This window comes from Coloeus monedula (genome assembly GCF_965178545.1).
Source record: "Coloeus monedula genome assembly, chromosome: 1".
NCBI lineage: Eukaryota > Metazoa > Chordata > Aves > Passeriformes > Corvidae > Coloeus > Coloeus monedula.
In genome coordinates, this window is record NC_138781.1 from 66,525,619 (window position 1) to 66,549,190 (window position 23,572).

The window sequence follows — 23,572 nt, forward strand, 5'->3', positions numbered from 1 at the left end:
CAAGCAAATGAATTTGATAGCAATTTGTTATATTTCCACCTCTACTGTTGCAGATGTCTGCATTTAAATAAGAACTTTATCTTTCTTGGCCCTGGTTTTCCTCCTTCATTAGCCTGCATGGAGGTCAGAGAACCTCTTATCTCACAGGCTCCTCCTGCAAGGACCTGGGAGCTTGGGTTCCCCCTGCAGCTTTCTATTGAGGTGGGGATAGAACTTCTGCCTGCTCTCCCACCCTCGGAGAACAGGGAAGGATTTGCCCTGGGTAATAGCTGCAAAGGCATGAAGTCATCTGTGTCCATGTTTTTGCTTCCATATGCACTGCACCTTCACACCTGCCCCTGGCTTTGGCAGCTGCTTGGCAGGAGCCCCCATACACTTCAAAAACACCAAAACCCCCCAAAAAGTCCTGGTGGCACCTGAAGCTCTGGGACAGCTCAGAAGGCACAGCTGGTGATATTGGCTCCTACTTACCTGGTGAGCCTGGCCTGCACCAAAAAGAAACTGCTTCCTCGTTAAAGCTGGAGAAGGCAATGTCCTTTTACATGATTGCTACCCCAGTGCTGTGATGCTCCTGCCAGGATGGACCCCCCAGTCTCTGAACAGACACATCAGAAGCCAAGGGAAAGTATTGGCTTGTAGCACTGTGTCAACCTGCCCCTCTGAGTCCAGGCACTGCCACCCTCCCAAACTCTTCCAGGGATTCAACAACTGCACTGCAGTCCACACGTCACCTGTTTCCAGTCCTGCATGTTTCCAGGGCTGCTGCAGAAGGTAAATAGGAACAGAAGACAAAGCCTTAAAAAACTGATCCTAAATGGATGTATGTTTCAGTCTTATTAAGTTGAAGTATTCTTTCCCGTTACCACATTTTTATGGGAATCTTTCCAACCTGCTGAAAAGACTAAGCAATATTGATTTTTAAATATTCTAAATGAGATATAGATGCTAGACTGCTACAAATATAGACACCAGCATCTCTGAATGAAAAGATAGCCTGTTGAATAAATAATGCATATTTTAAAATGTCTGAATAGGAACTTACAGGATAAACGGTAAGAGCTTCAAAGGAGCCATTGATCTATGGAGTACATAATATGCATGTCAAAAATTATTGGAATATTTATTTACATGACACGTGGCTCAGAAGAAGCCATTATGGCCCTTAAGCAAATTATACATGTTGTGAAAATTATCAAAGTGCTTCTTTTACCAGAAGCAAGTGTATCCTATCAATTGATAAACACATGATCTTTGCGAACAAAAAACTCCAAAAGGAAGCAAACGTGAGGCTAAAAGAAGGTTAAAAGAGAAAAGAGGAAAAAAAAAAAAAGAAGAAAATAAAAACCAGCCCTTGTACCATGTCAAAGTGTTCCATGCCCATCAAAGGAAGAAAAGCCCGTGCTGCCCTGCCCCGCATCCTGCGCAGAGCTGCCGTCGCACTTCATGTGGGGAGGGAATGCTCCTGTCTCTATGTGCCAAAGTCCGGGCTGCCAGCTCTTCTCCCTACAGGCCAAGAAATTACAAACAGGGACTAATTCATTCCAGCCACTGCCGTGTCCTCTATTTTGAATTAAGCTGCCAGAAGAGTGCTCTGCTTTCCCAGCCCGTGCCCCTCTGAGTGACACGGGGGACAGGCGGGGAACCGCAACCCACTGGCATCGTTTGCACCTTTGTGTATGGAGCTGCGCTTTTGACGGCTGTGCTTATAGGTCCTCAACTGCCTCTGCACAGCCAAGCACGGACTGAAAATAGTCTTGTGTGCCCCCTCATACCTTCAAGCGGAACAAAGAGGGGGAAACATTGCCTTGCAGTACTTAGTGTGCCCAGGAGCCAGGTCCATCACTCACCAGCATCTGGCTGATGGCTTCAGCTGCATGCTTGTGCCTGGGCACAGCACTCAGTAGGGTTTGCACTGCTCCTTCCCCAGTGCTCCATGGGTGACATGGCTCTTCTCTGGCAGATGTTTGGCTAAGGAGGAGGGATGCCAACTTAGAAAATTCCCCCACACGTCCATGTTGCTGTGATCACACTGCAGTTTATGCCATAGCCTGGTCCCTGAGAATTTTTTTTCTGGCTGCGAGGGGGAAAAAGGTTTTTGTCAAGAAGGTATGACCAGGACGGGGTGGCTCAGAGACTGCCTCTGGCCCACGGGATGCTGGCAACTGACTGGCAACTGCCTGCAGCCGAGCTCCCAAGTGCTGTACAGCCCCAGGGTGCCCAGTCCTCAGATCAGCTCTGATGTGCTCCAAGGGCTGGTGCGTGCATGCCTGCTTTGGACATTTGGGAAAGCAGGCTCTACCGGTGGGCAGAGCATGCAAGTTTTCTCTTACCCAGGAATGAGAGTAAAGGGTGGATTTTCTAATGCAGGAAAGCAAGCAGTTGTATGGGGGAATATATTTAGCCAGTGTTTTCACATCACATGTTCTGGGACTGGAGAGCAGAACATTTTCAATACTGTTTTGGAAGCACACTATTCAGTACTGCAAACCTTACTACTGGAGAAACCAGTAAATTGTGTTGCATCTAAAACAATTACTTGAATTACTTGTACCACGATTTCTTTTTCCAACTGCAAAGGTTTTATAGAAATGTGACTTCTACGGCTACAAAAGCCTTGAAAATACAAATAATAGTAAAGTTCGGCTCTGCATTTGCATAAACCTGTTTATCCTATACATGGTTTATTCATTAACTCTCGGAACAACCAGCAGGACAGCTATGGCATTCCTTATGACCACTTCGCTTGTGGCTGAAAACGCAACTGTTTAAAAGGAACACTACGGAAAGTGAAAATAAATATAATTCCCATGTGAAACAGCACGAAAAATGCCACAGGAGCTGGCATTTGGCTTTTACATGGAATGAACCTTTCCTGTCACTTGGAAATTTCAGAGGGGAGCCTCAGCACCTGCAAGGATTGGGACCTCCACGCCGGAGCTCACCAAAACAGACGTGCAGCATTAGCAGTATCCATTGCTGTGCTCTGCAGACAGCATTCGAGTTAGGGACGGAAAATACCTGGCTCCCTCATTTATTCCTCCGAGAGACCATTTTCTAGTCCTTTACAATTTCAGTGTCCCATGAAAAGAGGCTCCTCACAACCTCTACTTGCAGTGTATTTCCCAACCAGCTCCTCCTTAGGAAGGCTTTTCTGGTAATCACCCCAGCTTTCCCCATGCTTCCTTTCTTACCCAAAACTCGCTCCACATAAGAAAGGTGGTAAAACAGGAATGCATTTTACCTGTTTCATCTCCTTGCTTCTATAAAGATAAGTACATGTTGCCACCAGTACAATTGGAAAACTGGAAGTTTGTTGGACAGCCGGTGACTTGCTCAAGGTCACAAAAGAGCCTCAGTAGCAGAGCTGGGAACAGAATTTGGTATCCTAATTCCTAATCTGGCAGCCTCACCACAACTCTCATCACGCAATCAAAAAGCTCCTTTTAAGGAATGCTTTTGTGACTAAGAGAAAATTCAAGGCATTAGCAGAAAGAGTCCTTTTAATTTGCCTTTGTTCAAACATTTACGCCTTTTGCTATATGGAAAACATGATTTAAACAAGATACGGGATTACAGTATGATGAAAGACTCTAGACTTTGAAAAACAAAAAATAATTATGGCTGCATTTAGGACTGTACTGATTCCAGGCATTAGGAAGCAAGTGTTTAGATATTCCTTTCGAGTTTTATACTTAGCATAAGGAATAAGTAAAGACCAGCATCTATAGCGATCTGGTAAGAGTTTTCGTTTATGCAGGCTTTCACATTTCCAAAGAATACTACATATAACAGGAAAAAATTTCACAGCTTTTTAATCAGACTTCATTTTCTAAAGATCCTAACTTGTTGCACCGCAAGTTTTTCAAAAAGCAAACCCAAATCCTTAAACTGCTACACTCAACGGGAGATTGCCCTGACCTGAAACAATCCAGGGTTCGGTAGGTTCTTCCTTGAAGAGCAGCTCAGTAACTTACCAGCTCTCCCAGGATATGTCAGCTTTGATATTTAGAAACTCTACAGGATAGTTTTATATTTTAGGACAGCACCTTTTGCTTGCTTCCTTTCCTTTGTAATGGAATACGATAATTTGGCAACAGTGGATAGAAACAAATGAGCGTACTGAGAACCAATGTTACTGAAAAAGTGTATACAAAATAATCTGAGCTGCACAAGCTGAAGTAAGCAGAACACTACAAATATTAATAGGATAAACAAAGAAAATGAATGTAGATTTAAAACGATCCATTGGAAAAAGATGTTTCTTCTCTTTAACACAACAGAAAAATTCCCAAAGTGCAGTAAAAATCCTATTGATAGCATTTTTACTGTCACCAAAGTAGTTGGGAGACTCAGGATGAGAGGTTTGTGACTTAGTTTTACAAGAACATGTATTTTGCTCAGTAAATTACTAAAATTGCAACAGAAGAGCGGGGGGAATACAATGCAGGAAGACCCACTCCCCATCCCTGATCTCCTGGCTCAGCCTGTAAAATGCCTGTGCCTTTAAAGCATTTGCAGTGACAGGAGGCCTTGTGTTTGCAGATGTGTTAGCCACTTCTTGATTTGATCTTTACGCAATTATTTTGATAAAGAAAGCCTTCATCTTGTTGACACTATCACTGTAGCCAATACCTATGGACCCCCATTGTTAATTTCCTTATAAATACTTAATAGAAGTCCTCCCTTGGGCTATAGTACTTTTGACACTTGTATAATCTGAAACAAATCCTCTTTTTTAGTCAAACAGACCATGTTACACACACAGTTGGCTAGCTATTTACAAAGCACCCAATTAAATCCTACTTAATTCTCCCACTCTGAAAATCCCATTTCACTAGTGCGCAGGCTACTGATCACACAAGATGAGGATCTTTCACTGAGCCTGGACACAAGTTTACAGCCAGCAGGACTTGATTGTACAAGAGCTTGCTGGAAAAATAATTCACCAGTCAAATGCTATATACAAATAGTGAAGAGAATGTGCAAATTCAGAGGATTCAAGAAATAAGCTGAAGAATCACAGTTAAAGACAGGTAAATCTAGTTTAATGTTCACATGTAGTAGTTACACATCACAAAGATTAAACAGGATTTTAACTGTAACATAGCTGCAGTGAAATGTAAATCATTTTGTACTAGAAAAATAATCTTGACGCAGTTATCCGATTTTTGGTCTACTTAAGTTCATTTTAAGATGAATTTACATCACTGATCATGATGACTTTGCCCATGTGCCTTTCTGCAGTTCACTATTAATACTCTTTGGACGAAGGAAACAGCAACTGTTTTTGTCAATGGTTTGCCCTTTGGTTGCAAGCAGAGAACTGTTTTCAGTTTTTAAGCAATTAATAAGCTGTAGGAACACATATTTTCAATAAAACCGTTTGGTGCTAAATGAAGTTCCCAAACAAATTAATTCATCTAATTCAACAGCAGATTCAAAAAAAAAGCTGATTAGCAATCTAAAGCATTGCCCCCATAATGCAAAAAAACTAGATAGAATTTGCTTTTCTATTCTCAGTAAAAAACACTACATCTTACTGCTACTTTTATAGAATGCGCTAAAAACCCCCGTGCCTAAATGACAAAAGTGTAGTCTCAATGTATAATACACTTACAAACATTTTTAAGTCTAGATTGAGGAAAACACGTTGTATGGACTCCAAACAAGTTTATTTGCAATTAGACATCTCATGCAATCATGCAGGACCACTAGCTATAGCTGCAACTTTCGAGTCTAAAGGACATTTGGGGACAAAAAGTCCTAAACATTCAAGGTATTTCCATATTAGCAGCTCCATACTTGAGCTGCCGTTTTCTAAAGAGATATTCCCACAGATTAAAAAAAACATACACACCTTTATAATATTTACAAAAAAATATTTAATTAAAAATATTTTATAATTACAGTAGTCTATTAAAGCATATACTTTTCTCACACTTATAGAACATCTCTATATATACACAGTATGAAATGTCACTCATTTGTCTATACAATATGTAACATTCCTGCAGGGAGAAGAAAGTTCCCTGGGCCCCAATAAAATCCATCTATTTTAAACAATAGATGTCAAATATATCTACAAATGCTCTGGTAGATTAGTAAAGCTTCAAGATTCGGCTGCTCGGTCCCTTAAGAGTTACAAGTTTCTACAGTCTGGTTTAGGCTCGGTCCTCTATCCCGGGGCAGAGTCGCAACTTTTCCCGCTGCCACCGTGGGACACGCCGCCGCTCACAGCTGGCCGGGAACGACGAGAAGAGACGGAACCGGGGAGGGGAAGGGGGGAAAGGACACGGGGAGCTGGGGGGGGGAGGGGAGGGGACCGCTACGGACGTGCAAAATGGTGAAAAGGCTTGGCTCTGCCGGGGTGAAGCATGGGAACTGCTCGGGGGGTTGGATGGCTCCTTCCTCCGGTGCGGCGAGGCAGGGCCGGGCCCCCCCCGCCGCCGCCGCCCGCCCCCCGCGTTGCCTCTGCGCGGCGCGGCGCCGCCGCACACCTGTGGGAGAGGAATGAATAGAGGGGGTGTGTGAACCGCTCCGCTCCAGACCGACTGGCGCCACCAACAAAACACAAGACATGCTTGATCAACAACCCAAAACAAACCAGGTCAAACAACAACCGCAGCTCCCAGGCTGGGCCAGGCGGAGGGAGGGATGCGCAGCTGCACGCCGCAGCCAGAGGCGCTCCGGGGGGAGGGGGGGTGTTTGGGGGGGGGGAAAAAAAACCTCAACCACCCGGTAATTAGAGAAAATAAAATAACCACCCCGTAATTAAAAATAAAACCCCAAAGCCTTCTGCAAGTATTTCTCGCCGGGCTCTGGTCCCCCTCCGGCAGGCTTCCCGCAGGATGCGGTGCGGCCCCACCGAGCCCGGGCGCTGCACCGCGGAGGGCTGCGCTCCCCCCGCCCGCGGCCCCGTGCCCGCCCGGCACTCACCTGGGGAGCGGCGGTCAGCGGCAGAGGATGCTGTCCCCCGGCTTGTTAACAGAGCCTGCCTGCGCAGCAACCAAACACGGCAAATTAACAACTGGGGAGAAACCACACTGAGACCCCCCCCCCCCTCCTCCGCGTACCCAGGCACTACCATAGCTCCGTCGGGAGCGCTCAGGGAAGCCCCCCAGGGGGACGGAACGAAGGCGGTGGCTGCAGCGCTGCGGGAAGACGGGGGTGCCGGGGCAAGCCGCTTCCCGTGCCGCCGGGCTGCGGGGGGTCCCGTACAAGGGAGCCGCTCCCCGATTCCCGCCCCCCCAAAGCACGCTGCGTTCCATGTGCACAGCCCCCACAGCCCCTCACACTCGCTACACGGCGCGGAGGCTGGAAAGCGCAGGAACAGCGCGCCTGTCCCCGTGTGTGCAAACACGCCGGCTACAGCTACTCCCTCGAGAGGCTGTAATTACACGGTAGACACCGTGCGGCTGCCTGCCCGCACCGAGGGGATGCGGGCACCCACCGCGCACCGCCGGGGCGTTCCTGCGGCCGTCCGCCCCGTCCCCTTCGGTAACTAAGGCTTCTCGGCAGAACCACGGGGTCGAGAGTGGCGGCGCATCACCGGGGCGCTCCCACGGCGGCCGGCGCTGACCATCGCGCCACACCGCTCCGCATCCCGCTCCCCGCGCTCGTGTGTCACGCACCTCTTACCGGGTCAGTGTTAAGGGCTGTCAGCGGGGTCCTGGGAGTGCCCACGGGACAGCTGCCTGGGTGCAGAGCGGGCGGCGGCGGCTGCTGCCGGAGCAGCGCTGGGTGCGTCTCCAGAGCCAGCTGCAGGTCGAGGATATAGTCGATGACGTGCTGCAGGATCTCCACTTTGCTGACCCTCTTGTTGGGCGGGATGGTGGGCACCAGCTTCCTCAGCCGGCTGTAACAGTCATTCATATCGCACTGCAGGCACAGCGCCGCCGGCTCCTCGCCCGACGGCGGGCCCCCCTTGCAGCCACTGTGCTCGGCCAGGCACCGCAGGGCCGGGTGCCCCCCGCCGCCGCCCGCCACGCCGGGCTGCGCCTTGCGACTGGGGTGCCGGACGGGGCTCACGGCTTTCATGGTGCCGCAAGGAGGGAGGGAAACCTCCCGATCCACCACCGCCGCCTGCTGCTGCCGCTGCGACCTCGGGAAGCCGCGCACGCACCGCCCGCAACGGGAGCGGAGCGCGGCCGCAGCGCCTCGATGGCGTGAACGGCGGCCGCTCCGGGGATGTAACGAGAAGCGCTCGCGGAGCCGCGCGACAACAGCGGCACCACAAACCCACCCCGCTCCAAAAAAAAATTTTTTTTCTTAAAATGAAAAGCTCGCGCTCGGCAGCCGACCAGCCACAATCACGACCGCCTCTGCCGCCGCCGCTGGCCGCGCCGTCCCCTATATACCGCGGGGCGCGGGCGGGGCGGGCGGCGCCGGGGGGAGGCGGGGGCGCCGCCGCGGCGGGGCCAGGCGAGCGCGGCGCGGGAGCGGGGGGGCGCCGCGGGGCCGCGCCGCAGCCAATCAGGGCGCGCCGCCCCCCCCGGAGCGCGGCGGCGGCCAATGGCGGCGGGGCCGGGGGGGCGGCGGCTCTGCTGGAGGGGCGGGCGGCTCGCGCTGACCCCCCCGGGAGGGGGAGGCGGCGGTGGCGGAGGAGGAGGAGGCGGTCCCGGGGAGGAAGGACTGCGGGAATGCGGGCGGGACCGGCCGCGCAGCGGCTCCCGGCGCCGTCCCCGCGGTCCGGAGCGCAGCGCTGCGCGACCGGCGCCGCTCCCCGCCGCCCGACCCGAACGAACGCGGCTGCACCCGCATTCCCATCACCCCCATCCCCTTTCCCGGGAGGGTTCGCATCTCCTCGGGTCGTGAAGCGCGTTTTTATCCTCTCGGTGGAGGAGACTCATTCCGGCTTTACACATTTTTGAGGGACTTGGGGACGCTGGTTTACAGGCAGGGAAAATCCCAAGCAAAACTTGAGGAGTGTGGGGGAGAAGGAAGGAGGAGGGTTTAGGGACTTCAAGCAAAGCAGTGCCAGGGAACATTGAATTAGAGCACATAACTATTAAAAATGCATGGAGATGGAGTATTTAAAATTCCTTCATGACATATAATATTAATCCGTTTTATGTAAAATTCATACCTGTAACTTAATTTGGTCCATTAATGCAGCAGATCACGTATTAGTAGATGTACCATGTTTTAAATATGATGCTGGAAATGTCCAGAGTTCTGTACTTTGAGACAGAGCATTAAAATTAACAGACGTATACTCCTGAGTCCTGCTTAAGTCATCTTGTGGCAGATTGTAACCTTTTAATTTAATAATGCAGTGTTGAAACTCCCTGTTAATTCCTGCTAAGGATTAAGAGCCACTGCGTATTTGAATAGGACACCAGTGTAAGAAACTTGGCACCCGATCCTATGGATGCTGCAGCACTGCGAGCTCTCAATGAGTGAAGTAGGGCTGATTGCTCGGGCAAAGGACTGAAGGAAGGAGTAAAGGCTGCAGGATCTGCCCCTAAGCTTGTAAGTCAAACCCAACAGAAGGGAAGAAATCCATAATGGTGATTAATGATTACATGTCCCCTCAAAGCTTAGTCACAACGGGTGATATATAAAGGATACAGTGGGAAGCTGTCAAACCCAGAACTTGAATGAGCGGTGAGACTGGATCATCTGAAGCATATAATGAAGCACACTTGCATTCTCTCTCACCTCTTAAAAACACAGGTTTTGAGGCTCTGCTTACAAATAGCCACACTTGTGTTCCTTATTTCGTCCCACATTCCCAGTGCCATCCATGGCAGTTAGGCTCCTCTCAGCTCAAAATCCAAGTGTGTGGTGTAAATCTTTGAGGTGTAAATCTACACTGAGGTCTAGATTTGTATGCTACATCGTGATGATGTGATGGGAAGATGTACTTCCACTAGCTAGGGGCTGGACGATCCCAATTCTGTTGCAGTCGTTGCTTTCAATCAGTGAAACTCCTTGCAGTTTCCTTGCAGGAATAGGCCTTAAAGCGCACATTATGGTTACTTTGTCTGTTTTCTGGAGTCCTGGTAATATGGACAGATTTGATGTGCTGTCTAGAAAAAAATACATTGTAAATTGTGGTGAAAATGCATGCTCAAATCTTGCTTGTGCCATTTAATTAAAATCTGCATGAAACTAGATAACCCTGTAATATTGGGCTGTTCTGTTAGTACTGAATCCCCTCTGGGATCCCCTCTGATCTCACTGGAAATCTCTGGGAACCCCCAATATGTAACTGTCTCCCCTCTAGCTCTCCCAGAGCTAATTTGGAGAGATTATGTCTGTACACGCAAACAAACACACACATACACGCACCCTGGAGCAGCACTATAGCAAATCCACTGAGACTACACTGGTTCTTGAAGATGACTCAGTATTTCTGTAAACTCATGAAGAACCATGAAATGTCTCACACCTCTTTTTCCATCAGGCTGCTTCCACTGCAGAGGGTCCAAAGGAAAATCCGAGGGTCTGCAAGTGTTGAAGTTGCGAGAGGATTGCATGTGTTCGTGTAGCTAACGTATTACAGTGGAGATATGCAGGAGAGGGAAAAACAGCCCTCCCCTTCAACTGCCATATAAATATTCAGGGTTTTCCTCTAGTAACTCCTTTTGATACTCATGGGGCTGATACATGTTAGTCCGACATGCTCGGCTGAAGAATACGCACCAATTCCCTGTCAACAACAGGTCTGCTTTTGCTCTCCTTGAAGTCAATGGCGGTTCTGTCATCGACTTAAGTGGGACCAGGCTAGGTTGGCTGCTTTTTCAAGATTTAGATTGGATGTGCTTAGTAAATTGCTTTAGAAATGGGTTGGAAAACCCAGAATGTTATCCATCTAGGTGGGCATAGTGAAACTCTTCATCCCTGAAGAGGCTTGTACACAAGAAAGAGGGACAGTGGCTATTGTTCATGCTTTTGTCCTATTAATAGCAATATTTTTCATGACATGAGTATATAGGGATTAACATTTCTGTTTTTCACCAGACCAAGTTTGGATTTTAAATAAATTCTCTGCATCTTTAAACATCTGGTCCCTTTCTGGCTGGCTGGAGGAGTTTATCTGTCTTGGCTGGGTTTTTCTATGCTTTTGTCCCACATCCAGAGTCAAGATTCATTTCCATTACAAGCAACTCTTGCAGTATTAACACAATATTCTTGATAATGCTTGAATGGGCCAGTTTGGTCTATTAAAAGTGAACTGATGAGTTCAGATCACATCATAGGTGTTCTCTGAAGATTAGAAAAGATTCAAACCCGAAGTAACACAAGTTGAAAATGAAAATGTAATGACTGGCTTTGTATGCCCTGTGTCATGAAGATAATCCCATTGAATTTAATGAGAATGAGTAACGTATTCTGAATTTGTCAGCACAGGTCTGAGTATATGAATATGCCATTGAATCCAGGGGAAGAAATAAACCTGAGACATTGATGGCTGTCTCTTGAGTCATGGCACCAGGGAAGGGGGACAGTCCTTCCAAGCACAGAATGTGTGACATTTCCTCTGACAGCACTCTGGATCTACAGATGTTTGTGCATGATATGGTGCTATTCAACCAGTCGTACCACATTAGTTAAAATAGTCTCTGGACAGATCACATTTGAAGAGAACACATTCAGGTATGCAGAGGGAAGCAAGCAATCAACGCGGTTACTTACACAAGGTTACTTGCTATACCTACCTTAAGAGGGCATGAAATGCACACAAATGCTCAATGCATTTTTATTCTTAAGCAGGTTATGAAACAGTGGTTGAGTCAAGTGTCCTTGTTTTTGAGCTTGGGGCACACTGTATCAGAGCAGTGCAGTAAAATCCTAAGCTTTCCTTTCCTTGAGGCTGATAACTGGTGTGACAAGTTTCATCCTGGTGGGCATAAAGATATGTGATACTGAGACCCCCTGCTCCCCATTCCTGTTGACTTCAGCAAGCAGCCAGAAGACTCAGGATCTCGGAGGAGCTGCTCAACACCTAGAAGGGCTGATCATTAAAAAAGCATTATAAATCTCTGAATGGTTTATGGTTTATGAGGGAAATAGCAATTGATTCCTCAGTGGTGCCATTACTTTCCACTATTGCTATCATTCAAAAGGCAATAATGTTGGTTATTTACCTTCAATTAAAATATCTAGTTAGTTGTGATGTCATTTAAAATAGCAGTATAATGTGTTTAGTGCTCCCTTATCAAACACCATAGATAAACTCCTCTTGGCAACAGGGGATAGTGATATGAAATGAAAAATTGGGCAGGGGAGTAAGATGGAGGAAAGACCATGTAAATCTTTTCCTGGATTATTATTCCTACATGCCTGTGTCCCTTTGTACAACAGACTGGAGGTGAGACTGCAGGCTCCTTTGCAGTGACACCCCATGGATCCTCTAAATGGGTCAGGGAAGATCCACTGGGCTTTCAGGGAGTACAGAGAAGTCACCTCACTCTGCAGAGCATACCAATGGACTGAAATCCATTGGTCTTCTGGTACCACTCCTCTCCAGGGATGATTCATCACTAAAGCTCTTGATCACCAAAACTCAACACAACCTTTTCCCCAAATAATATGAGCTGTCTTTAGTACTGTTCTCCCTATATTCCTCAAATCCAAAATCTAAATATACACTTTACTAAATGTGATTTTTTTTCCTCATTTTCTGGTTGTGTTCATTACAGAAATTTCTTCTTAATAAGAAAACCTAAAAGATTCTCAAGACCTTCAATTTCTCAGTGCCCCCTTGCATGAAGTTTAATATAAAATAAAAAGAAAAATGGTTGTTGATTGTTCACAATAGCTCTTCACAGACAAAAGAGAATTTTTTTTTTGCATGTTCATGTAGTTGTCCAAGTTAGAGAACCCTTCTAATGACAGAAACATACTCCTACCCACTACTTTATGCTTTCTTTCAGCTTTGTATGCTACAAGAAAGTCACATAACAAACGTTATGGAGACATGAGGAACAGAACTAAAAAAGCCCTTCTCCATGTCTTGATTCTCATGTATGCTTCCTTTTACACAAATGTGGAAATAAATGCATAAAGAAATATTTCACCTCGGTGGACAGAACCAAAAAAAATACTGTGATGAGGTTCGTGTCTACGAGCGATTTTCTTGCTGTGCTGTCTCCAGCATGGCTGTGTTGTAGGAATTTGTTCAAACCCACATCATCCCTTTGAGAGCCTGCAGCAGCAGAATGTCACTGACAGGCGCCCTGGCATTTTGCTGGTGGTTGTATGTCAGCTGAAGGCTAATGTCATTTAAGAAGGTTGCTTTGTTCAGGTGACCAGAAACACTGGGTTTGCCGGGTAATGTCAGATTTCTGTGTTGACTAAAGCAAGCTTGTGGCAAGAAAGATAACTCATGTTGACAACCTTCTGCAGTGTGGTCCAAATATAAACAATCAAGATGCTTATTCTGGGGAAGGGGAAAATAATTTAGGAGTATTTGGAGCAGCTTCCTGAGGAACACTCCATTAAACTGAGTTACATAGTAACAGATTGAATTTAGAGTCTTAACTTTAATTTTATTTTGTGTAGATTTAGATCAGATTTATGTGCAATGTCATGCCCTTTATTTGTAGACAGAAATCCTCAGCCAATCCGCCTGAAAACTGATGGTATGATACCACTTCATACTATTTTTGTGTTTGTTATGAGTTTACATTAAGAGGTCTATAATCACACAAATAATGCAGCCTACAGGGACAATGAGCAAATCGACCTAAATTAAATAAGTATCTAGATGTGTACATGCTCATCTGCATATGTTATCATTACACCAATGATACTGGTTTTTATTTTCAGGGTGCCTGAAGAGCTAAATCAGAAAAAGCAGTCTAAGTTCATGCCACAAAAAAAAACCTCAATAGCAATATTTTGCACTAATACAACATTTTACATTTTGAAAGCTAATACTAACATGTTTATTATTTATTCTATGTGAGTGTTCTAAGGAATACTTCAAAATATTTGGAGTTTATTTTTTTTAATCTTTAAAAAAAATGTTTTAAATTAAAAGAAGAAATCACCTCTTTTTCCCTGACTGTGAAGACAAACTTTCCCACAGTGGAAGGACATCCAAGGTAGATGGAGAGACCTTGTTTCCTCTGTGTTGATGCAAATGTGTTCTGTGACTGTAGTCAGCTGGCTCTCAAAGTACTTTTATGGGCCAGTGTCACTTTCAGACATAACCTGCTTGCCAAATACGAATTTCCAGTTCTGCATTTTGTTTCATGCAAGTGGAAGCCTGACAAATATGTACGCACTATAGAAAATGCCATTTGCCAGATTTGGTTCAAGTCAAATTGGTGCCACCACTGGGAACAGAAGTTAGAAAGAACTAGAAATTCAAGTCTGGTGGTTGTGTTTGTGGAGGGCAAGCTTTTCAAAGCATCTTCAAATCCCCCGACTGCAGCTATTTATGAGCCACGCCATGTACTTCCCATACCTGCTGAAATCTTTGTAATCTTATTATCTATTTATTTACCTGCTATAGAGTTCCTGTTGCCATAACATGTGAGGATCTACCAAGGCCTTTGTAACAGAAGCAAAAGGCTCTTCCTCATTCTTCTGTTCCGTCTTGCAGAAGAAATGTTAGAATAGCAGGAAATTACTTACAGGATGATAGCACCAGTTTAATTTGCTCATGTACTTGTGTGTTTGAAAAAGCCATCTGCTCAAAAGGTGAGTTTTGTATTAGTTTGTACCAGGTTGCTTCCTGTGATCATTCCTTACAGCCTGCGTGGCTTCTGTGAAAGTTGTCACTTAAGAAAACAGGAGACCTCAGCTTTTGTTGACAGAAAACCGCTCTTGCAGGATTTCATGTTTAGAGAGCATGAAAAAACTGTCGACAGGTAATGTCTCCCTTAGGCAGACAGGGTCACACTCACGAGTTTAATTTCAGCAATAGTATATGCTAAAGTGACCTTATATATTTATTAGGACAACAGGATTGTCTAACGAAAACCACTGTGTAGCACCATGAATTTAAATCAAGATATACATTGCAGACTGCAAATGGCTGGAGATGCAGAAAAAAGAAAGATGGATGTAGGGCGAATATTGGACAGTGATCCATGAAGTGCAATTCTTCACAGTTAAATATATTCTATGACTTACTAATTTTCCCTTAGAAGAAATGGGAATGAATGTTATTTTCCATTTTGGAGTAATTGTATAGCAATTCTTCATGGTTTTGCTTCTTTTGCAGGGGGCAAACTACGCAAAAGTATTTTAAAGACATATTCAAAATTGCTGTTAAAAATGCTTCAACATGCAAATTTCTTACAGTTTCACTTTTTTTTTCTTTAAGCTAAATGGTGTGCATTTAAAAAAATATTTTGGGTAATCACACAGCTTATGCTAAGTAACTATTTCAAGTTGTCCTCGATACCAGTATGTTTCCACATATTTACCTTGAAGTGTTAATGACATTTATTTTGGCAATTTTTACTCCACTAATGTGCTCTTTCAACACTTTAAAGAACTGATAAAATTTTATTCAAGCAAATCTCTTCATTTACCTCAGTGGAGAAACTGACTTGAAAAGCAGCACAAATCCTTGCTTATATAGAAAGTTTGTCTTGAAGTTAATGAGCTTATTTGCCTGAGTAAGGATATGGATATAGGGACTGCTCAAGTGAGCAGGAGTTTCACAACTGGATGCAAAGTCATTAGCTTACTTCAGACCAGCCTCTTGAAATAGTTGCTGAACACTAAGCGCCTGAGAACTGGTTCTCAAAATAATATTTTGTAAAACATGAAAATGCATGTGCAAAAGAGTAAGGAAAATGGAAATTTTAAGCACAAATATTTAATTAAAAGACATTGTGGTTAGTGGTGGTGATTATTCGAAGTAAATGTTATGTCCCCACGGCGTTGTACCCAATGTCCATTCAGTCTTTTTCCACTGGGAGTACAAGACTCTTTATAGACAAAAAGAGTTTTCCTTTGCCCCCAGGAACTTCCAAACACACACAATACATCAATCTTCCTTGCAGTATGGTATGAATTCTTATTAGAAATACATTAATAGAATATCACAAATTTGTAATCTTAACACGAGGCATGATTTATTTACAACCTTGCATCTCACCTTCTTCTTTTTGTCTGCTCCCTGTCCCCTCTGTATCTTCTTTCTTCTGAACTGTCTTACACTTGCAGCATCAGGATTCTCCATGGTGTTTAATGTTTTAGTAAGGTGGCAGTCCCTCCTTTCACTCTTTAGGGTACTGTTTCATCCTCATGTGCTGAGAGATGCGTGCTTTTACCTCTGCATGTCACAAAAGGTACTCCACCAAGCATGTGAGCAACCGAATGGGGATGTGTGTGTGTGTCCCTCCTTCCTCCATTGCTTCAGACAGGAGCTGAGGTAGTTACAGCCCATACAAAACTATGCCAGATGAAACTTAACTGGCATTGCATAAAGAGGATGCACAATGGGCAGGCACTGGATAAAACATTTATTTTCAGTTGTTATTGATGACCTCTCAGAAGTTGCTCGTGGCTCTACTTTGGCCTGTCACTTGTGAGGTAAAGGGTCATCAATAACTTATGGAAATAAATGTCTTGCTGATAGTCTGGCTACAGCAAGCCCAGTATATTGTCTCACATACAGACATGCAGGCACAGAAAATACAAATCACAGAGAAACCAATTTTGATATTAGCTTCTGTCCTTCTATCTTTAGAAAAATGTGGCTTTTTAGATTTTGTTTCCTTTCCTTCTTTTTCTCTTTTCTTTTCTTTTCTTTTCTTTTCTTTTCTTTTCTTTTCTTTTCTTTTCTTTTCTTTTCTTTTCTTTTCTTTCTTTTCTTTTCTTTTCTTTTCTTTTCTTTTCTTTTCTTTTCTTTTCTTTTCTTTTCTTTTCTTTTCTTTTCTTTTCTTTTCTTTTCTTTTCTTTTCTTTTCTTTTCTTTTCTTTTCTTTTCTCTTCTTTTCTTTTCTCTTCTTTTCTTTTCTTTCTCTCATCTTCTTTCTGGTATTTCATAAAGATATGCCCCTAATTTATTTATAAGTGTAAGTCTCCAGAACAAGGTAGCATTACTGAGCTGGCTTACCAGTTCCTCTGTACACGAGTACATTCATAATTGATAGAATGGTCTATAGTGTTGGGACTAAAATAAACTTAAGGTCAAATCTCTGGGAGAGCAAATCTTGCCATTATTCCTGATGAGAAATAAATACGTGCTGGAACTAAAAACTGTGGAGTTGAAAGGGAATAAAACCGAATGCATAAGGGCATTTTGAACAATTCATTCCAAAGTGAAAGTGCTCTTTCTTAGTTTTTCCTCATTGCCTTGATCTTCCTAAAACTGTTGTTGGGGCAGGTTAATGACTGACCTTTGAGGGAACCACATACCAGTCTTTGTTCCCTAGCAGTCAGGATCTTGCAGAAGCTTGAAACCTTTGAGGGAGAGAATAGGATTAAACTGCTGCATGAAGTCCAGTGCAGGTGATGATCAATGGGAGCAGAGGAATGAGTTTCTCAGGATACTCTCTCCCTTCCCCCACCAACTGGAATTTATTTCCTTTACTGCAAAGTTACCTGATGGAGACGGCTGACTGTCAGTGATTGTTGTCAGATTAATTTCCCTTAAGCAGCCATCAAAAGCATTCGGTGTTAAAATCCCAATAAGATTTCAAAGGTTATTGGTCATTTAAGATTTAAACAGCATATCAAGCAGTTAGAATCAGAAAGAATTAACTTGAGCCTCCCACTAAAATCACATATCTACATAAACTCAGCTTACTTGCCACCCTCCAGTTTTCAAGGTGTCCAGCAAACTAAAGACGAGTGTTTGATCCTGCAATGTGTGCACGTACCGAGTAACTTCTGATAAACTGGTGTTTACACGGTGAGTCCTTCACACCTGCCTGTCCCAATGCCCACCTGTACACCCATTAATGAAGCCATTGGCCCTAATATGCTACATTGACTGCAAGGCCCCTTTGCATGCAGACTTTTGCAGGAGATTAGCTTTCACCTTGCCCGCATTCCGAATCTGCCCTACTTGAATTGGTGTAAAAATCCATTGTCACTGTGAGGACTGAGCTGCTGGTGAGCCGCATGGGTCCCCTCCCCATGCTCCCTGCCCCACGCTCCCGGTCCCTGTGCGGAGACGCTGCTTCTCCCCTACGTGTCCCCTCCTGCCGCCGCTCTTGCTCCTTCGGGTGGCTGAGCCTTTGCTGCGACAAGGTTCAGATAAAGGGTCTGCAAGCTGACGGGTGACATTTCAGCAACGGTTTCTGGTGCCTTTCGAGGCTTCTCTATGGCTGCAAGCGCTTGTTATTATTCCTAAAGGTTTGGAGTCAAGCTCCTTTTGTTCTCTTAGAACTTAGGCACAGACCAATTTATTAACGGGAGAGTTAAAATAAGCAGAATTTCAACGAAGAGCATTGCAAGCGTCCCACCTGCCTGGCCTCAAACAGCTACTCAGCAAAAGCCCAGGGAAGCAAAACACAAAGCTGTAATTTGAGTTGCTCTAAGATTGCACTGATAGGGGAACCTGATGTCACATCTCATTCTCCACAGCCTGGAAGAGCTCATATGCATGCAGGCTCTGAGGCCCACAGCTAGAGGTGCTGTGTGATGAAGATGAGATAAAATACAGAAGAGCTGTAGTTTCAGACTGACGATCGAGGGGCCATTTCATTCACTGAGGAAAAACCCTGCACTCCGCAACAGTTTATATGTCTGTAAGGAGAGATATTTATGTTTAAACCCAACCTGCATCTCGTGCTGAGTCACAAACAGAGATACGCTGGGATTTGCTGAGGGGGCTTTGCCCTGAACTCTCAGAAACTAATGTAAAGAGGGGATCTATGTAAACAACTTACATTAAGGAACAATCAGATTTTCCCACTGTGGGCCTAAGACACACCATTAGGAATGTATCCTCTTGTGAAGAACTGCAGTAAAAAGAAATGAAGAATTTCACATGGGAAGTAAACTTCCATTGAAAATTTGAGGGGATATCTTACCAAAACTGGCCAAATTATCAATATAATCGGGTATTCTGCAGTGTGGGAATCTCGCTGCTGAAAGCAGTGGGAAACTTTGAGGCTGAATGTGGGAAGTTTGCGAGCGTTGGCAGGGATTGTAAACCTTGCTGGAGCGCAGTGAAAAGCCCCTCATTCCTGCAGGAAAGAACTTTTCTAAAGTGCCTGCAAATGAATTGAGGATGGAAACAGAGACATCTCCATTCAAACAATGGAGCTGGCAAGGACCGAGCGCAACACCCGGCCCCCACGGCCAGCGGGGGCCGAGCGGGAGCGGGCCGTGGAAATGCCGCCTTCCCAGCACCGGCCCGGGACAGCGCTTGGAGCAGGGGGAACACCCGCGCGGCTGCGGGCAGCGCTCCCCGCCCCACGCGTGGAGCTGGGCTGGGGGCTGCGGGGGGAGGCGATCCCCGCCGCTCCCGCCGCGTCCCGCTCCCATCCCCGGCTCCCTCCGCCCCTCCCGGCCGCTGCCTTGGCCCGGGCGGCCCAGACTGGCCGGCGCCGGGCCCGTGACATCACCCATTCACACTGCGGCCCAGCTGGCGCCGCCGGGGCGGTCGCCGCGGCAACGCGGACGCCGATCCGCGGGCAATGACTTCCAGCTGCCCACCCGCGGGAGCGCGCCCGGCGCGCCCCCGCCTCGCCGCGCGCCCCCGCGCTTCCCATCCCCTCCTCTTGCAACCCTTTACACACCCCCCCGCTCAGGTATTTTACCCGTGCCCTAGCGATGGGGAATGCTGGGGGACCAGAGCCGCCCCGGGGGCGGGGGTCTCGCGGAGCTTGTGTGGTCTAAAATAATTCCACATTCACCTTTTATATATACATATACACACACGATTACTGATTTTGCTGATCTCTACCGTATTCTCCCTAGGTGCTTGCTTTCTCCCCCACAGCTGTAGAAAAGAGATTCCTGTAATCTCTCCCATGCGGACTTCTGTTCTGACTTTTCGTTCTCATGCTCCTCTCCGCACGCCTGTAATTGTGTGATACCCTTTTTGAGACGGTGGGAGGATTGCATGGAAACGGTATACGGGACTACCATGTGCTGAGTACTTCTGGAAACCGTTTTCTCTCTAGCTGCCCAAGTGTGAAACATTTTTTACCCCAGTATTGTGGTCCAGTACACGAAAATCTTGATACAGAGTGTTTTGAAAGCTAAAAGGCTATAGTCTTTCTAAGCTCATCCAAAAAACTTTAAATGTTTGATGTCTTTGTGAAAGAGCTAGGACTGATGTCAAACTTCGCAAATACCCTGTTTTATTGACCTAACAGATATGCTTCTATGCTTTGTGTTCACTAAGAAAACTTTTGAAGTCTGAGTTGACTAAAACTTGCAGCAGAAGCACCAGGAGACAAGTAAGACAAACCTACAGTGGAGCATTAAAACATTTTGTGACTTTTGAAGCCAGTATTGTGCTTTTATTTATATATATACTTTTTTTTTTTTTTTAATGTGATTCAGGAATTTCTCTTACTGCAGTTTGATACTGCTGCAGATTTGCCCTGTGTGACTTCCCGAAGTCCCAAAGGGGCCCTGAGTCAAATGAAGGATTAGAAGTGAGAGAGTTCCCAGGTTTTCTGTACAGCCCTCTGGCAGGTAGCTCACAACACTTCCTTTGAGAATGAATAGTTACTACCTATTGCCTTGCAGTTTGTTGATTCACGGTTCCTACAGGAAACCATCTGTAAATATTAGCTTGTGTAATTTGTAGTGATATTAAACAAAGTGATGAGAATCCTACTTAAGAAAAAAATTGATAGCTTTCCATATGGTTCCAAAAAGCTTAATACTGATACTAGTTAGCACAGGGTAGGAACAGCACAGTTCCGACTCAATTTATTTGTAAAAATGAAGGCTTAGTGAAGCATTAATTTTCCAAAATTACGGAATGTTTTAATGTGATTGTAATTGCCCCTTTGTGCTTTTAATTTATTACCATTGTTATAACGAATTATAACTCATTGTAACCAAATGGTTTGGATGTGAAAAAGCCAGGCTGGTATGCTGGCATCTTGTTATAAAGATGGTCTCTCTATAATGCAATCATAGCGTATCCATTCTGATTTCCATGGGGGTTTCATTTGCATCAGTATTGTGATGCTGTTATGTCTCAGGCTCAGTCTTTTACATCTTCGCATCTTACCTTTCTATAATGTGTTTTCCTGGGGAGCTGCACTTAGATTCAGGACAGCTGGAAGAGCTGGGTGTTGTACAAAGGAGACACAGCAAACTCGCCTAAGTGATGCTGGGGAGGGGAGCCCTGTGGAAACTCTGGTGCGAGCTGAGGAGTGTGTTGCAATGGTGTCTGATCAGCTGTTCCTCAGGAGCCAGAGTGACTCTGAACGCCTAGCACAGTGTATGCATCTGGACACACTCCAGTGGCATTCCTACCCTATGGGGCCGAAGTGTTAAGCCTTGCTGAACCAGATCCATGCCTGTTTGGGTGTGTCTATGCTTCGTTCCTGTTATCAGGAGTGCTGAGGAGCCCAGCGCAGCAGGTGCCCACACAGAGGCCTGATGCTGCATGGTGCGGAGCAGGAGGTACTCATTCAGCCTGAGCACAGAGCCTGCATGCTCTCCTCCACAGCGCACAGAGATGAACTCAGCAACAGTCCTGCATCCGGTCTGGATTTGTGCCGTGCCCTACCAAAGCCCAGACTGAGTTCAATCTGGGGTTAATAGCCCTAACTCCATCCCAAAGCCTCTCAAATCCATCTGGACTTTGCTACCTAGCTCTCCTGGGAGCACAGCATAGGGATAATTGGGCAAGCTCTACAAGATGCATTCATATTCTGTGCTACATGAAAGTACTTGCATGGATGTGAATCTTGCAGTGGCCTGGGATGCAGCCTTAGCTAATGAACTCAATCAGACCTGAATTGGCTCTGCAAAGAGCTCGTGCTGTTGTCTCTGTTGCTTCAGCATTCCTGATCTGCAGCTCATCACCTGTGGCATATCAGCACATTGATTTTATCTGGTGTTGTATGTGTAGATGCATAAGGTAAAATGTGATTGGGCACAAAACATCCCTAAAAGCATTAAGAAGAATATTTTTAGAGAGAGGCTTGGTAGCACAAGAGGATTGTTTTTAAGACTAGGTCCATACCTTGACATTTTACCATTAATTTTTCTTATGGGAAAGGGAGCAGATCCATAGGAACATGGGATTTGCTATAGGAAAAACTGACTGTAGTACTAAACTTCAACTGTGCCTGTATGTTCCCTTTTTCACTGTTTGTAATAGTCAGATATTTGTGTTCTCTTCCATTGCATGCTACAGTTCTAATCTAGCAAAGCGCTTAAATTATGTTCTTTAGAGCTTTACTGGATCAGGGCCATTTTCAGTACTTCCAAAAAGTAAAGCCTAAAACATTCTCTGAAATCTTTGGCTAGAGATTGTCTAATATTATTCCTTACCCGTAAGGATCTTATCTTCACTCTCCCATAGGAACTGAAATAGCAAATGTCATGTATGCAGCCTTGGCAGGCAAGTTTTGAACTTGGAGGGCTTCTTTTGGTGAAGTAGTGCGGGCCAGCATGCTTGAGACATGTTCAAAGCCTTTTATCCTTCCTCATCCATTCGAAATACAAACAGACAATTCCCAGTTTCCAAAACAGGGCTAGACATATATTGTGATGGTGGCAGTGACTCGATAAGGAAATATGGGAAGCACAGTCTTCAGTTGACTGTATAGAATGTGCTTTATCCAAGAAGGAAAGAATCCCTTAGTGTAAAAATAAAAGAAATCATTATATTGAAATTTTTTTCATGTGCTAGGAACTGCTTATTGATTCGTAAACAGTCTTTGACACGCTTTCCTTGTCAGTACTGCAAAATGCTTACCTTGGTAGATCAGTGACAGATATCTAAGTTAGAGATTCCTCTTCATCTTCAGAGTTTGTTTGCATTAGTGGGACCTCATGGCTCTTGCTTCTGATAACTGCAATGTGTTCAAACATGCTGTCTTATTCCGAACCAGTTTTTTCTCTTAATTTTTGCTTAGAAGCCAAAGGGTGCTAGGGTGCCAGTAAGTCGAAAGTCATTATTGTTTTTTGTGGGTTTAGATTATCATGAACCCTCTATGCCCATTCAAGAAGGTAGAGGGCTAAAGAAGGTGTTTTCAGGCAGCCTATGCTATGAGCTATAGCATAGAGGAAGAAGCTTCAGTGGAGTGTTCACAGAGAGAACATAACTCCACAAAGGACGATGAGTTGAGGACTCCTCTGTGCTCTCCATGGCAGACCTACTGACAAATTCCAAGAACCTTCTATGAGCCTCTTCCCTAGCATAACTTGGGAGTGGTTTTCAGTTTTTGAGACCCAGCTCACCTATAAAATAGTGTGAGATCTGTCTTTTTCATAGAAGACACAATAGTGTCAGTTCAGAGTCTCTTACTGTGGTTTATTAAAAATATATTTGCTTCAGATTTTTTGGGATTCATAAGTTTGTCAGGTGTGCTGTTGGTGATTTGGGACAGTTGTGCACAGTGCAACAAACACAGAACTGTCAGGTTTGACTTCACATGGTCTATGTGAAGTTTTGTGAGGTGGTCTTAGAGAAAAGATAGTGCTGGAGAGAATCTGTGAAATAGGAACAA

At 45.1% G+C, this 23,572-nt stretch overlaps 1 protein-coding gene across 1 annotated transcript; it reads right to left on the minus strand.

Annotated features, from left to right (window-relative positions):
• Positions 1 to 6,059: 6,059 nt before the first annotated feature.
• On the minus strand, positions 6,060 to 8,037 carry ID4 (inhibitor of DNA binding 4; the record flags this gene model as incomplete). Its single annotated transcript, XM_082288451.1, has 3 exons — positions 6,060 to 6,497; positions 6,937 to 6,995; positions 7,639 to 8,037. The coding sequence occupies 2 exons, from the start codon at positions 8,035 to 8,037 to the stop codon at positions 6,951 to 6,953; spliced, it is 444 nt and encodes a 147-aa protein (XP_082144577.1). The 3' UTR covers positions 6,060 to 6,497; positions 6,937 to 6,950.
• Positions 8,038 to 23,572: the final 15,535 nt, after the last annotated feature.